At 45.7% G+C, this 16,147-nt stretch overlaps 2 protein-coding genes across 3 annotated transcripts in view; both read left to right on the top strand.

The window, feature by feature from the left end:
• LOC120901830 overlaps positions 1-16,147 on the top strand; it is a 49,691-nt gene that overhangs the window by 18,560 nt on the left and 14,984 nt on the right. For both annotated transcript variants that reach the window (XM_040310142.1, XM_040310151.1), the window contains exon 3: positions 9,471-9,675. In XM_040310142.1, coding sequence (XP_040166076.1) covers positions 9,522-9,675 — 154 coding nt within the window. In that variant the 5' untranslated portion in view covers positions 9,471-9,521. The remainder of the gene's footprint in view (positions 1-9,470; positions 9,676-16,147) is intronic.
• Positions 2,094-3,398, top strand: LOC120901842. Its single transcript, XM_040310163.1, has 2 exons — positions 2,094-2,318; positions 2,400-3,398. The coding sequence occupies exons 1-2, from the start codon at positions 2,223-2,225 to the stop codon at positions 3,300-3,302; spliced, it is 999 nt and encodes a 332-aa protein (XP_040166097.1). The 5' UTR covers positions 2,094-2,222; the 3' UTR covers positions 3,303-3,398.

The raw sequence follows: 16,147 nt of genomic DNA, 5'->3' as shown, positions 1-16,147 counted from the left end.
AAATCTTTCCACTCATTTCGATCATTGCGCTCGGTGTGCTGCTGCTGTTGCTGCTGCGGGGCAGCACATACGGCCGTGTAACGTACCGGCAAATGAAAGCACGTGGACGGGCAAACATCGTCGAGGCGTTGTTTCGTTAGCATAACAAGTTGATGGAATCCCTTCGTTAGCACGACGTGTGATGGTTTATTGAAACGGAATCCAAGCATAACCGAACACCGTGCACACACTCGCTCTTCATGTTGTCGATGGTATGTTTTGTTTTTGGGGTTGTTTGAAGAACAGGAAGCAGTGTACCCGCAGCAAATGTGAGGCTGTACGAAACCTGTGAAGCGGGGTGATAATTTGTGTAGCGCTTTCCGCAAACAGTGCTTGCGATATGTAATTGAGCGATTGAGGGCATCAGCAGCAGCTGTACTGTTGGTGCAGAGCCAGCTTAGGAAGCGCTTTGTAAGCTCCAGATTTACTGTGCTTATCCTGGCAAGAGGCACTGGGACGCCGCTGGATAAAATCATAATTACTTCCCTCGGAAATGTGCATGAATTATGAATGATATTAAGTAGATATTTGCTGCGAGAGTGTTGTCATATTCAACAGAAAACGGGTGTGTATGTTGTTCCTATAAGATTCTTCGCGCTATCAGGATCAGCGTAAAAGAGCCGTTGATGCATCGAGCCACGATGATGTGGAACAAGCACACTCCTGCTTTTGATTTGCATTAGATTATAAACTTTGTGCTTAGCGCGCTTCGGGCTTTAGCGGTTGCGTCTAATATCCTTCCGTTCCTTCCGACCTAGCAGAAGAAGGAGAAGTGAATGCTTATCGTAGAAATGATAAATCAACACTCACTCAGCGTGTACGAGGCCACGTTCCAGCCACCGACCACAGGGAACGCTCTCCAGAGGGTTTGTGCTTGTCAAATAAATTCCACTCAGTCCAATCGTGAACCGTGGCATTAGCTTTCCTTGGCATGTGTGTGTGTGTCTGTTGTACAAGTAACAGCCCTACCAACGACCTTCCCTGGCCAGCTATCGAACATAAGCGATGCCAAACAGCCATAACAGCCACTTCATCCCACGCCATTTCCTCCGGGAGTGTGTGTGTGAGTGTGTTGGAGGCGATCCATAAATCACAACATTTCTGCATAAATTATGCCCATCGAAAACTCCTTCGCTGCTGACGTTCGTGCGCACATTGCCGGTGCCCCCGGTAAGATGGTCCGGTTGCTTCCATTTCCAGGTCCTCGGGACAGACGGGACGGAAATTGAATTGTTCAGTTCGATTCGATGTAATGGTATTCATGGAAGTGAACTTTCATCCTGAACTGTCGCTCTGTATCACCTTTCTCGCGGCACGGAATTGCTCGGGGAGCTTTGTTTCGATTTGGTCGATGTGGCTTTCTTTTTTTATTATTCCAAAGTCTTCTAAACTTCCACCCTCCCATTTGTCGCGTTGAACCTTGGCGCAGTGATTTCAAAGGCAGCCCACGCCGTTAAAGATACGACGGGAAAATGTGACAAGTCTGAAGCTGGAACGAGAGCGGCTCGCTAGGCTCATTGCGTACTGATGGGGAAACGGTGCCGGCTGCCGGAGTCACGTTGTGTGTCAAACTGGGAAATAAATTCCGAACGCGTATCGAAAACAAGTGGCACCTTCGGCGCCCGTGGGTCGTCGTGATGGCAGCTTCATTTTGTGGTGACAGTTGAAATTGTTTCCGTCGGTTTGTTGGCTTTTGCCGGTAGCCACAAGCTACCGTGTCTCGTGAGGCTGTTATCGATAAACCAAAGCACAAACCAGCACACCCCGAACTGGCGGACCCTGTTGCTGTGCGTTGTTGGGCAATAAAGTTATCCCGGTAACGATACCACCACATATGCACAGCTATACAGACACGAGTACACGTATATGGCGTGTATATATGGGCAAACGTTTGCAAACGTTTGGCAAGCGTTAGGGAATGGAGTATGATTGAAATGTCAATACCAAACTGGACGGCGTTGTGGATGAGGACACAGTGCAACTATTTGCGCAGTTGTTGCTGTTTCAACAGAGCAGATGCGCGGCTAGTGGAAGACAAGGGCAGTATGGTCTAGCTGACAGCTTATCGGAGGTTGGTACACTGCTCGAGTCTGCTAGTGCGATGTGAGTACGAGCTTTGACCGGAAGCTAGCAGGATACCTCCGCATCATCGCCAACAGTGTGTCGTTCGAATCGACCAGGAAATGAGTTTCGGGACGATCTGGGTAGCGGCAGCACTTGCTCTAGGATTGACGGTGTTGCCACAAGTGACAGGTGTCAAACACGTCGACATATTTCAGGTCAGCAAACTCCGCTCACGTTGATGGATTGTCGGCTATCGTGGAAAATGTCCTGTTGCTTTGTAACCGATTCCATTGCAGCAATTTAACGATGGAAGCTTCGAGGCAAGTCAAAAATCATCGGACGGATCGCTAGACCCTTTGGACGAGGAAGACATCCGCACGGAACAGCCGACGAGCTGCGTCGAGGAGGTGCTGCCGACCGACCCGCTAGAGCTGCACGAAAAGCTGGAAAACGAAACGGACATTCCGCGTATGGTGGTGCAAAACATCTCCCGACCGAATCTGGGCGAGCTGTTCCAAAAGCTCACCACGGGCTTCTTCAGCCTGAACCTCTTCCAGATCGGCCAACACGTTCGCGGCGTCCTGGTCAGCATCAAGAGCCGCATGATGGCGTACACCAACGATGCCGTTGCCAAATTTGAGCACCTACGCCACCGGACGATGCGTGCGGTAAAGCGCAAGATGGACGAGCTTAACGAACAGATCCGCACCTACTTCCAGAACGAGTTCGTGGAGTACCGGGACGTGTGCCTTCCGGACGAGGACCACTGCATGAAATTGCTGCACGCCCAGATTGACCAGTACGAGCAGCGGTTGCGCACGAACGTGGAAGAATGTCACGACAAGCTGGCGGACCACTTGGCCGAGCAGCGGCGCGAAATAGACGCAGCACAACAGCTGATGGGCGAACCGTACCGTAAGATGGACGGTTGCCTGAACCGGGATGCCGGTTTTGGGCGCAGCTTCTTGGCCTGCAGTGGCAGCGCCGTGGCGAATCTGGCCCAACTAACCACGGCATCGATGCAATCGTTCGCCGACAGGATGACCTTCCTGTCCAGCAAGTTTACGAGGCGTGTGGACAAGTTTGAAAAGTGCGTCGTGAAGAGACGGCAGCTGATGAAGCAAAACGAACGTGAGGTGGTGGAGAAGTCGAAGAGTTGCTTCAAGAAACAACAGTCTCAACCGGAAGCTTTCTTCTGACCGTGCAGCGTATGGAAGACGATGATAAACACGCACATGAATAAAGCTGTGAGACGACTTTAGGTACAATTTCCGAAAGCAATCTACATCTTGAAAGGAAATGTTCACTATTCAATTCGAGGCTTATCGGAACACGCGTTTCCTGTGCCATATAAACATCAAATTCGTCCGTTCATTCGTGTGTATCAATAAGAAGCCATCGTAAGTATACAACACGTGAGCGTGTACCGTCAGCTTGTGACGTTTTTGATTTTCCGTAATCCTGACAGGAGGTGAACGTTTTGACGCCTATATTCTCCCTGGTTGGGAATGTTTGGGATGGGTGGTTGCACCTTTTTTATCACCTCAACTGCTCCGACATGGTGTTAAGCTCTATGACATGGCAAAGGGAGTAATCGTGTTTGTAACTCGATTTACATCCTGTCGAGAGATGATCCAAACCTGGTGTGCTGCGTATGGGAAGGAGTAACTCATCCCTTATCCTGTCACATGGATCCACCAGGTATCCACCATGCAAAAGTTCGTTGACTTGAGAGGATATGTAATGCATCTCGAAACTTTCTGACAACCTTGTAGATATTTATAGCGTCTAGAGATAGTAGCTATGAACACAAACACAACTTCCATTCCACACGATAAGTGGTGTTGCTGGAGTGTGTGTTGTTTGTGATGTGAAAATAATGCTACGATAGTTGAGCATCACAATATCGGAAGGAAAAAGAGTGGACGCAAGGAAGACCAAACTCCATTTCAGCTCTACGGATAGACGACAAAACCAAACTTCCAACGCGAGATCTTATTGACTCAGTGCAGCTAACGCGAAGCTTTACACAACCGAAACGTTGATTTTGCACATCTGCATGCACTGATGCTGCTGCACGTGTACAAAGGTAAATAAACCATTGCAGCAGGCTGCGCCACCAGAGTCCGCTAGGAGCTGCAAACTGCAAAATAAGCTCTCTGCTTGTGCCACACAGGACTGGGAGGTTGGATAAGATTGAAATTAAAATTTAATTCTCGACATTTCCGTGCCCGTTCCGATACCGTCTTGTACGAAGAATCCTCTGCCAACGGATCAGCTTGTTCTTTTTATATTCTACAAATGGACTACCAGCTACCAGAGCGAGGAAGAGCGGGAAGCACCTTAATGGATCCAGAAGGAGCATGGCTGTGTGTAGCGGTAGCAGAAGGAAAGTAAAAGTTTCCTTACCGCCGGCGGCCAAATTAAGTGCAGGAAGCGAGTAGATTGCTTTCAGTCCACGGGTCCGCTTTCCAGAAGGAATGTATGCATTTGCTGTTTCTTCCCTCCCACTTTTGTCCCATGGTGCCCCGGCTAAAGCCACGCTGAACGGCGTTTATGCAGAGTTTTAGGTCCGGACGACACCTCCTCCACGGCAATTGCGAGAGACACACCTTCGGGGTACGTGCTCATTTCATCGTACTGGTTTTGTTGTTTTTTGTTGTTTAAAACTTCCGCCAGCACTTTTCATTTGCACGTGGGCAGCATCTTCACCATATGGAAGATTCCGGTAGTGGGGGACCATCGAGCAATTCGCCTCGCCGGTCTACTTCAATTCGGCTCGCCTTGTGCATCCTGTACGATCATTACGAAGGCGGGAGGGTGGGGGGGGGGGAGGGGCGTTGGTTGTGGGGAATCATCGTGAACAAGGCCGAAGAATGTGAAGCGTTTTGCGCGCTAAAAGTATGTTTATTTGCAAACATTCCGGCTCCATATCCTTGACTCATCGTCCCAAGATTCCTCGAGTGGCCCTACAAAAACATCCAAGAACAACCGTTCGCGGCTGGGTGCGGAGTGGGCTGTACAAGATGATGGATGAGCAGCAATTTCTCGTGGGGCTCATGTTTTTCACACACACAAACACACACACACACATACCAACTCTGGTACACGAGTACCAACTCTGGTACTTTTTTCACAATTCAGATGTAGCTACAAAATTTCTACATACAGAAGGATATCGCTAGATTACACTGTCTTGCAACGTTCCTTGGGCGTAAGAAAGGCCGTTCTCAGCAGCCCGGTATATCCGCTTTGGAACGACTTGAATCGAAGAATGGTGTTCGTAAGGTACGTTCATAGTACGTGGATATGTGCAAGTATCCAAAAAGGTGCACCTTACGTGCTTTGAGCAAATATTTTACAAAAAAGCGAATAAATTTGTCCTGGGAATTCGCCTCCCTTGTTGATGATGGCTTACGCTGGCAAACGTCGGAAAATGGGGCTGATTGTACGCACCATCTACCACTGCGTTGCGAACCCTTTTGCCCTGAACCTGTAGCTTCTAGCGAACGTAATTCACACATTTGATTCGGACGCTCAATTACGCTCGCCACTCAGCAGTGAACCTAGGGAGAACCTTCTTCGTGTAAACAGCTAAAACGCTACACTTGCATGTTTGATATTACTTGGTTATCCTTGCAATGACAGAACGAGCTAGATCGGAGGGGCAATCAAACAAGAAGCAGTTTCGACAATCGTTCAATATGGCCTTTGTTAGCATGTGTGTGTGTGTACGTGTGGTTGTAGAGACAATGAAGAGAAAGTTCCCGTGAGGGTTTGTAAATATTTGAAGATAATTCTCCGTTGAAGTCGCTGCAGAGCTAAGCTTCCCGCTCGATGAACAGTTGGTAAACATGGTTCACTAGCTTTGGAAAATATTTAATGCTTCAAAAGTTGTTCTTCCAGGCAAGGATCGGCGTACTTAATAAAGAAATGAAGATAGGGCGAGAGTTTGGTGTGATGCTTCTTAATTGTTTAAGAATTGTTTAAGCTGCATCTGCAAAGTTTCTTCATTTCCATTATTGTAGCAGTGGCTTCCCGAACGCTCTTGCGAAAGTACCCGGTCAGAGAAATTAAAAAAAAAAGTCGAAGTTTCAAGCAATTTAAATTTGAATTTAAAATCGGCAAAGTTTAACCATTCCTTCAACTCCTAGAAGTATCCCGATTTTACCAGTTCAAGTGAGCTCGTAAGATACTTCTCCTGCTCTACAAGCTCAAACCCTTTCAAAGACTTGCTGGGGTGATCCTACCTGCTGGTAATTAACCACAACCGACACAAAGCCGTCCGGATACTGCCGTCATATCGAATGAGCCAGCCACACCGCCCTAACTGATTGTGACAACTAAATTGGAGTTCTCTCCCGTCGTTAGAGAAAACTAACAATCAATTCCCAGGACCACATCGTAGAGCTTCGATAAAGAACCCCATACCTCGCTCGGATTCAGCCGTTTCGTGACTTCCCATTTACCCGGATGCCTTGCACAGAAGGCCGAAAGAACGATGAAAGTCCTTGCTTTCTTTATCCTTCCTGTACGCTTCCGATTGTGTGCGCGTCGCCATTTTCCCTCCTACGAAGGCATGAGAGACTTGCAAAACTAATATTGCTACTGCTTGGAGAATACTGCTTTTCGTTTACCGAAGAGGCGGGCAAGTTTTAATAATGTTGTTTTTCTGTATGTGTGTGTGTATGTGTATGCACATCTTCCGTTTCTGTTCTTCGTCCCAATTTGTTCTACTTTCCACTTCTGTTCGTTTATTGTATGATGTCTCCTGTTTCTTTCATTTTTTTTGTTCGAGCTCCATCAATCTTAAGTCGGGGGTCATTCCGGAAGCCCGCAATCAACGTTGTTTCTCCGTTGGTTCTTTCTTTCTTCCTCATTCTAGTCATACAGTTTTTTGTTGTTGTTTTTTTTATTTGCGGTTTTATCGTTGCCAGTGGCTGGTGTAGTGAACTTTTGCCAAAGTCATAAAATAGAGCACAATCAGCTGGGATCAAACCCAGGGCTCAGATTGTGCGCTCATATCTGATGTCTCTGTTCCTTTGTCATTTTTTTGTTTGTTGGTACTTGATGGGAGATGAGAACGGGATGGGAAGTTTTTCAACATCATAAAACTCAAACACGCACGCAGCGAGGAACAGCTTTAAGTAGGAATATGATAGCGAAACAAGATAGCTTGTTAGAAAATGAAGGCATTGTATGGGGAGTAATTTATTCATTGTTTTACTGGGACTGGGCAGAATATTGACGCAATGTTGGATGCCTGTATGTGGGCAATTTCGTTTATATAATTTGATTACTGGTGCCAAATAATTAATTAATGTGATCTCTCAAAGTTGGATGTTGAACACATATATCTCACTGGTACACCTTCATATTTATGTATTCCATTCGCGATAATTTCTTGGCAAAATTGGTTTGTTCTCATAAAATTGTTTAAGTTACATATTCTGAAATTTAAGCTTTAGTTCTGTAAATGAAACTGAAAAATTTGGAATATATGCATTCTACTGTCAAAAGTAGTGTTTCAAAACATTCCTGATTTCAAGATTTTTCTTTTGCGACAGGCAATGGTATTCAGCATAATATATTTTTAAATCTTCTGGTAAATAATATGTGCCTTGTATGGAAATGTTCCACCGTTAAGGTCGTATTATACCTTGCGTGAATGTGAAATTTTAGTATATTGCTATATTTCATTAAATATTTATCTGAATATGGATTATCTTACACCAAAAGAAAGAATATTCAATTCTCCAACTATTTGGACTGTAAAATATATTGTAATAATAAATGAGATGCATTTCCTAGTCATTCCCCGCTTTGTTACCGGTGAAAAAATAATAGAATTTCATCATGTTCAATTACACTGGACTGTAACCCAGGCTTTAGGCCGACCAAGAAGTGTAATTCTGACAATGAAATTGGTAACAATCAATACATTGTCTAAACCACTAAAACTAAATAACATGCCCGTCATGGGTTCAAGCCCAGAATGGACCGTCTCCCCGTAGCAAGGATTGACTATCCGGCTACGTGGTAATGAATTAAGTCTCAAAAGCCTGTATAGGCCTGCATGTCCGCGTAGGACGTTACGCCAAATAGAAGTAGAAGAAGAAGAAGATTCCACTAAAACGGGTAGTAAAACAAGGTGCAAGACAATTTAGATTAAACTTTTACTTTTAGTCCTACATTGGACTAACAACTACGCAGATGCATTGTTGATTTTATTAAAATGGGTAGTATTTTATGAATCAATCTCACAGTTGATTGCTACGGTCAAAACGAGGCTTGAGCCCACGAAGGGCATGTTATTATTTTTAAAGTTGATAATAAAGATTTTAAGGTGTCTGTTAAATCTTATTGTGTTACATTTTATTTGTCAGCTCGTAGGCTGTGCAACATGATGTATTGTCCTGCGTATATATCTGCATGGTACCTGCTTCATTTGTATACCTTCAGCAGCAACGGACAGCGAGAGAAGACACGGTAAACGTGAACACAAAACGAGATTGTTTAAACCACTGTCCTGTGCCAAAAGCTTGGATCTCCGGATACTTTTATTACGGATAGCCGTTTGTCATTATTTGATAGAGCGTGCCTCATTGCCAATAGTAAAAAAATAACTACTTATGTGCGAAGGAAAAGTAAAAGTTTTCCCTCCATTTGCGTGTGTGACAACACAAGCCACACCAAAACAACGTGACGATGACGACGCGTCAGTGCTTTGACCGCCACCGCGTCTTACGAGCAGTACCCATTCGTGCCCCCACCTGCCAGCAGCCTCAGGTCGGTAACGGTTGGCCGGATTTTCCATAATCCGATTACGAGTGGCCACCTGGCGGAAAATGGAAGCACTGCGTAGCATCTTGAGCTCGAGCTCCCCGTAGTTTGATGATGATCGATGATTAACGCAATGCCATCGCCATGTGTGAACCGTAACCAAACCGTGGCTTACCGTTTCGTCGAAGCAGTGGAATTGTACGCTTGGATAACCTCCCCTCCGGACCGTCTGCAATGGCCAAACTGCTGATGGCTTACGTACGTGCATTCAAAGTGGACCGAGGGCCACGATGCACGACCATCGGGACTTAATGAACGTGCAGCGTGCGGATGCCTTTGTCGGTGCGGACGCCTCCTTACCCGGCGCGTTGGACTATCGTTTTGTGGGGCATTGTATTGCCGTGTATGCCACATGTGGTTCCAGCGTTGTGCACCGTTGTGTGGCATAGCCCTCCATCCTTCGCCCACCGGGGTTTGCCCTGATTTTCCGATCGTCTTCTCTTTCCCGTTTACAACTCAGTTCGTCGTAACCTTACTAATATTGTGCCTTTCTTGGTTTTCTTCCGTCTCTCCCTCTCCCGCAGCTACCTGACCCACCACCGAAGCGAACGAGAAAGCTCGATGTGCAGAGAAGGATGAAGTTGATCGATCGACTGCTGGACAAATGCTTCCGCCGTCACGGAGCCCTCGTGCTTATCGTGACCGGACTGCTCTGTCTCCAGATTACCACTAGTGATAGTACACCGTTAGAGGATAGCAATAGCAGTAGTGGCAGTATTAGTAGTAGTGGTAAGTACAGCTTCCGCTGATTGCACATGATTCAGTGAGAAGTTTATTCTTCTTAGTATTGGTACATATTCGACTTGTTTGACTTGAGCTGACAAACGACTCTACCATAATATTCAGTTCATGAGCATTAATCCTTTCAAGTTTTCGCATTTGACTGGAGCGCTTCAAAAACAGCGTTTAACAATCAGCATCCATCTTTTCGCCTTTGACAATTTGGAAACACTGCCAGCCGTACCAACAATGTGGAAGCAAATTGAATTGAAGTTTATCTGATTTCGTTGTGCGCGGGTGCAACCGTCTGCGACGGGTCGTAGTGTTTGCATGTGCGCCCTGTGTCGTATCAGAAAATCGGTGCAAAACAATGCCAATGTCGTAACTTTTCCACGCTTCTCCAACCATACCGCACCGCCCGCAGGATCCGCACCGTTACGCGTGACTCCCCGGGCAATGATAAGGCGCTACCATCACGCAAGGATAGGCGTTGTACGGCGCAGTTTCTTTGGCAAAATGGTGTGCAAACCGCGCCAAACGGAAGCATCCGCGCGAAAATGCTGCTGCTGGGCTCGTGTACGCCTTATCTCGCCCACCGACCTTATGTGCGATTGGTGTGTGCGTTTGTATGTATTTGACGGGGGTGTTGTTTTTTGTTTTTTTTTTCATCAGTTCCGTTGTCGAGGGACAGTTGTTGCAAGCTTTTGTGGTAAAGTGTAATTGACGATACGCACCGTTTGGTTTGCGATAAACGGCAATGGCACTGACAACATTCGGCCTCCACCACCAAACCGACCGCGAAAAGAGTCACCGCCTCGTGCCGAATGTCGTTAAATACTGCAAAAAGTGTGTGCGTTTGGGTTTTTTTCTTCTTTTCTCTGTGGGTTTGGCTTTTCTTATTCTACACAAAACCGAAAAGTACACTAATGAGTTCGGGCAAGTCACAAACCGAATTTTCCATCCTATGGCCTCGGTAGATTTCGCTGTAGATAGAAATGGGTCGTCGTTTTTTTTCTTCGTTTGTTGTTCTACTGGACGGAGAGCTTCTAATGGCATTTTTTGCCCAACAGTTGACCCTGTCTCTTACGCTGGGCCGAAAAGGGCGAACATAGCGAATAACAATTTATCAGATCATAAACACAAACTTCGGCCCCTGAGTTGGTGGCACAATCGATCTGGTTCGTGCAAACTTTGTTGCTTTTCCACTGGAACCGTTTTCTTTGCATTGCTGTTGAGTAACATAAAGTTATTAGAATTTTCTGAAGTTTGCTCAAGCCGCTGGCGAATGGTTCGTGGAAAAATGATTTTGAAAAGTTACACAGCTTTGTTTTGTTTAATTTTGCCCATGTTTCGGTTGGTACATGTTAAGAAATTGAAAAGTTTGCTCTTCACACTTAAAATGTCAAGCTAGTAACATAAAGTAGCCCTAATGAACGAGCATTCTGTATTATATGATATGTTCGAGTTTTCACAAGAATAAAACATTTAGTCAATATTATCTCTTTGTATAATTACTTGAAATTCAATTATTTGTCTATTTCTAATCCTCGTGACTAGATATTTTAAATGTATTTGACGTATAAATAATAATGTTACTTTTATTGAGATAAATCAAAGAATTAAAAATATTTTCTTTGAACCAACAGTGTGTCGTATTAAACATCAAAATGTTTGCATCGAGTATTTTTTATCGCTTAAAAACAAAAAAAAAAAGAAATCAAAGAACAAAAAAAGCAGAAAACACTCAAAAACAATATTTAAATTCGTAAACAATTGCGCACCAACCTTACACACACACACACACACACACACTCACAATACAATTCGTAACGTCTCGTTGGTTGGCGTTATTCAACCGTGACCGCCTTGGCATGCTTTTCAAGCTAACCGTGTGGAGGTGAGCGCCGGAGGCCTGAAGTGGAAGATATATAAATCATCCACACTCTTCACTGCACCGTTGGATCATCTTGTTCCATTCCACCCTACCTTTTGACTATCGGCACGGAACCTTGATCGGTCGCTCGATCGAATCCTGATGTGCAATCAACCGCAAATGTAGATAAAAATTCATCCCAAAACGACGACACCAAAACCAGAGAGCCAAGCAACAAACACATATCATCAGATCAACGAGAAAGAAATCAAAAACACATCGGAAATCCGGAAGTGGCACTGTCACTCGGCCAAAGCAGAAAAGAAAACCCGTTTCGGCAAACGCTCCAAGGTCCGGTTTGAGCGACGAGATTCGATTTCACGCCGCCGTTCGAGGGTGAAAGTGAACCCGTGCGCGCCGCCTCCTTCTCCTCGGGGAGAAAGTTAGATACGTCCCGTTGGATCCGTTTCTTGTTCAATCACTCTATTGCTTCTCGTCTGTGTTTGTGTGCGCCGTGGCTTCTCACTCCACTGTGTTTGGCTACTAGGGGGCATCATTGGAAAGGAAAAGAAGATGACGACATTGTGGTGCTGAGTCAGTGCAAGAAGAGAAAGAGAGCAAGAGTGTAGCAAAAACCATGAACCGTGGGGAATTTTTACCCCATGTGAGCGTGGTTGTGAACATGCACAGTGCACATGACGATGGTATACATGCGCTCTACTACTTGCTGTACATACAAGAAACGGGGCACAGTGGTGGCGCCTGTGATGATGTACGAAACACATACACAGCTAGTGCAAGAAAACAATAAAGGAAAGGAAAAAGACACCCCTCTTACGATTTGACTTCCTTCGTGGGGACTCGTTTTTTTTACGCAAAGTAAATAGTTGAAACATTCGTGCTAGCTCCAGCCAAGTATCATGGGGGAAGAGTCACTTTCTCCTCGCACATGCCGTACTTGTACACGTTTTGACCTCGATCGATTGTATGCTAATAAGGTACCCCAAAGGAAGCATCGTGCCTCCCGTGGAGGAAGAGTGGAGAACCATTGCCTTTTGCATAGATAACAGCTGGACAGCACCGTTGCCCATTCGCAAGCGCCACCGAGTCTACCAATAAATCTTTCCAACACGCCCGGCCGCCGATACGTTGGCCAGTCCGCAAGAACGGTCTTTCGGCTCGGGATGACGTCGGATACCCGGGAAAAGGGTACGAAAGTTTTTCGCTAGCAATCCGCAATAATGGCACGCAACTCGGAACTCGGTCAGCGTGAAGCAAACGAGAGGCCCGTCGGGCCCAGCAAGCAATGGCACAATAAGCGATTTTATTCTTCCCAGTTTGTTGTTTGTTTTCTACCAGTTTTCCACCTGGTAAAACGATTAAAACACGCTACGTTTTAACGAACCCATCCACACACCGGGTGAGCAGCATGGTGGCGTAAATAGCCGCATTAAACAGAGAGTGTTTACCCGGAATTGCGATGATACCGGTGCAAACCCCTGCCAGCTGGACTGGAGGGTTCGTCGCTTGTTCCCGTTTTCCAAGCGCCACCAGCGTAAAATCACTCAGGTGTAAAAAATGGTCACTGAACAAAACGTGGAAGAAAAAACAATTACCATTGCTCCCCGGGCCGTGCGAGAGAGAAAATATGCCACAATGTAGGTGTGCAATCAGTTTGAACTATTGTTTCATGGGTATGATGGGTGTGTATGTGTGTCTTTTTACTTAATCGCGAGCGGGACTGTGTTTACAATCAGCTTTACTAGACCGTCACTCTAATCGACATTGAAACGGCCTCGTTCCCATCGAACACACTGCATTGCGCCTCCGGAAATGTTTGCTTCATTTTCCAAACGGTGCCACTCAGAATCCTCGCTTGGTCAAATCGGCAATCGAGGTCAGTCAGCCACATGGGAAAGGGGACCGCTGTCCCCACAGAAAAACGAGCAAAGCGAACGCGATGTCGATGCATTACGACGCTCCAGGGAGATGGAGAGAAGGATGGCCATTTCACTAATCAATCGGCGATACGAGCCGGGACGACAGTTTTGCAGCTGAATTAGTGGTTTGCTGCTAGACTATTTTAAGCTCAACCATCGGAGACTACGGAAGCGAGGCTTATCGAAGCGTATGTGATCGGGCGCGACTCGAAAGCGCGACGTGTATTCCGGGTTCCGCCGCTACCAAGAGTGATTGATTATTGGCGATCAACACACGATGGGGCAGCACGAGGTGGTGCTGGGTGTTGGGGTGGAAAATATTGTAGGTTTCGCTAGTGACCAGCCGAGCGGATAGAAAACATCAAATCGCTTTTCTCGACCCAAAACCTGCCGACGGGCTGGTGGAGGAAACGTACCTAGAGGGAAACTTATTGTTTGCTACCATTTGTAGAGACACTGTTGTGTGATATTTTATATTACGCTCAACTCCATGTGGCGTTGACCTACTTTCACAACCAGAATTCGATTGCTTTGTAAAAGTAAAAATGTGTGTTATCATTTCGCCACTATCGATATTGAAGGCGAGAAATAAATGTTGCAAAATGACGATATGACAATCTAGTGTCTTTGATTTGACACCAAGCTTTCACAACATTTGTAGCAAAATGTAGGTTAGTCTGTTACATCTGTTTTATTTATTTTTGTTTCCTTAGTGACTTTGTCCCATTTGGCCTCATTTCCCTATTTAAATCAGTTAATAAATCTAATCCTTAAATATAACATTATTCTTTGCAAGTCATTTGTGAGCTGAATTCGTGCTTAAAAAATGGATAGATTAGTTATATCATGAAACACGCTAGCAATTCTCGGGCATTTATGGGAAAGTAAATATATAATTGTCCCTTCCCATTATGAATAACATTTTGTATTGCAATAAGAACCACATTTTTTGCCTTATTTTCCTTTCTAAAACCAAGACATTCTTCTAACGTACATGGCGTTTTTGTCAGGTCATTAACCGATAACAATCTCCCGGAAAGTGAAAAACACACCAGCACCACTCCCTTTTTAAGCTTGGAAAAAGAAATTTTTAAATTACTCTGCCTTTTTCCATCCTAGCTTGAGCTTAATTGCTCCCGGTCACGAAAAAAAGATGCAATTCGAAACGAAATACCCATCGGGCACCAATTATTACGCTACATCTTTAATCGTGCGAACAGAGCTTCCGCTTTGCTGAGATCCGTTCCAGGAGCTCTCGCTCTCGCTCCAACTCTTTCTGCCTTGCTCTCACGTTGTAACTTTCAATTTCTGCCAAATTAAACATACACGCTCGCGCATCGTATGGTTCGGCATATTGAACTGTACACCAGCACTGTTTGATGTGTGGAAAATGAAACGCATCTAACGCACCGTGGTGACTCACCCACTCATGGCTTTCGTTCAACGTAGTCGTCGTCGTCGTCGTAGTCGCCGCCCGAGCCGCCGATAGCCGAAACGCACGTGCGGGAGCATACTAATAAGTGGGCAAAATCCATCACAACTACCGCACGCTACGCGTCAACATCGCGCACCGTGTACGCAAACCCGACCTTGGCTTGTTTGGTTCCGCTAGTCCGCGCTAGGAAAACCATTGCCTTCCAAGAGCAGCGCAAGAAGGCAGCGTGAAGAACGGCCAAACAATTGCGTGTCACGTTAGCAACAGTGTTTCGCTTTTTTCTTCGAGCGTTTCTTTGGTTCGCTTACTGTTTCATTATTTTCCATCCATAATTAACACCCCACTTCCGGGGGGCGTCAGGCATTCATGCAGGGGTGCTAAAATTGGCAACCGAACCCCGAAGGGCCATAGAAACTGAGGGAGGTAGGGAAAATGACTTATGACACGGTGGCATGCACGCATGTGGAGACGCCCTCAGCAAAAACGTCCGGCTCAAGGACCCTTAAAGTAATGAGAGAAAATTAAAAACACTTCAAAACAGGCGAACCCGCTGCTCCACCGCCCTTGTCACGTTGGGGTGAGCCCGGTTGGATGCTTTTCATAGTTCGTGCAAAGTTTTCGCCATTCCACGGCACTAAAGCGTGCACTCGCGTGGAATGCAAATGCACGGGTTGCAATTTTTTTGTTGTTGTTCGCAGTCTGGTTCGGTTGCATGCCTCCGTGGAGCTTTACTTGATGACTTGGTAATTTGTTCGCTTTTTAGCAACAAAGTACAGAAGAGGTTCAAAGACAATGATCCATTTAGATGCAAATAGCTTAAATTGCAACAGTTTAAAATTAATTGAAACTTATTCCCTGCTGAAATATTGGCATTAGAAATCTTGCCGAACGGTCGGTTCATCCCAGTTATCAATAGCCCATTCACTTAATCAACTATTTCAATTATTTGCTGACGCTGTAATTGAGTGTGTGTGTGTGTGCTTTTAAATTACCACTCAAATGAATGTCACTTCCAAGAAGTGCCGGAACGGCACTATGAACGCGCTATGATGATACACCAACGTTAGGGTAGTGTCACCCTTCGAGATCCTTCCACCGTAGTGGCCCCGTGGGTGGAGAAGAGAAGTCAGGGTGGTTGAAAGCGGGGAAGCATTTTTAATTATCACATCGCAATACCGATTCGCTTTCCGTACACATACACACCTTCCCTTTCGCATAGCTCGTTTGGGAAGG

This window comes from Anopheles arabiensis, chromosome 2 (assembly GCF_016920715.1).
Source record: "Anopheles arabiensis isolate DONGOLA chromosome 2, AaraD3, whole genome shotgun sequence".
NCBI lineage: Eukaryota > Metazoa > Arthropoda > Insecta > Diptera > Culicidae > Anopheles > Anopheles arabiensis.
Note: the sequence above shows the minus strand (reverse complement) of the source record. Positions and strands in the feature narration are given on the sequence as shown.

Bases quoted from the DNA above. Each gene is read 5' to 3' on its own strand.
- LOC120901842 (XM_040310163.1), top strand. From the start codon at position 2,223: ATGAGTTTCGGGACGATCTGGGTAGCGGCAGCACTTGCTCTAGGATTG. The intron at 2,319-2,399 runs GTCAGCAAACTC...ATTCCATTGCAG, and splicing joins AACACGTCGACATATTTCAG to CAATTTAACGATGGAAGCTT.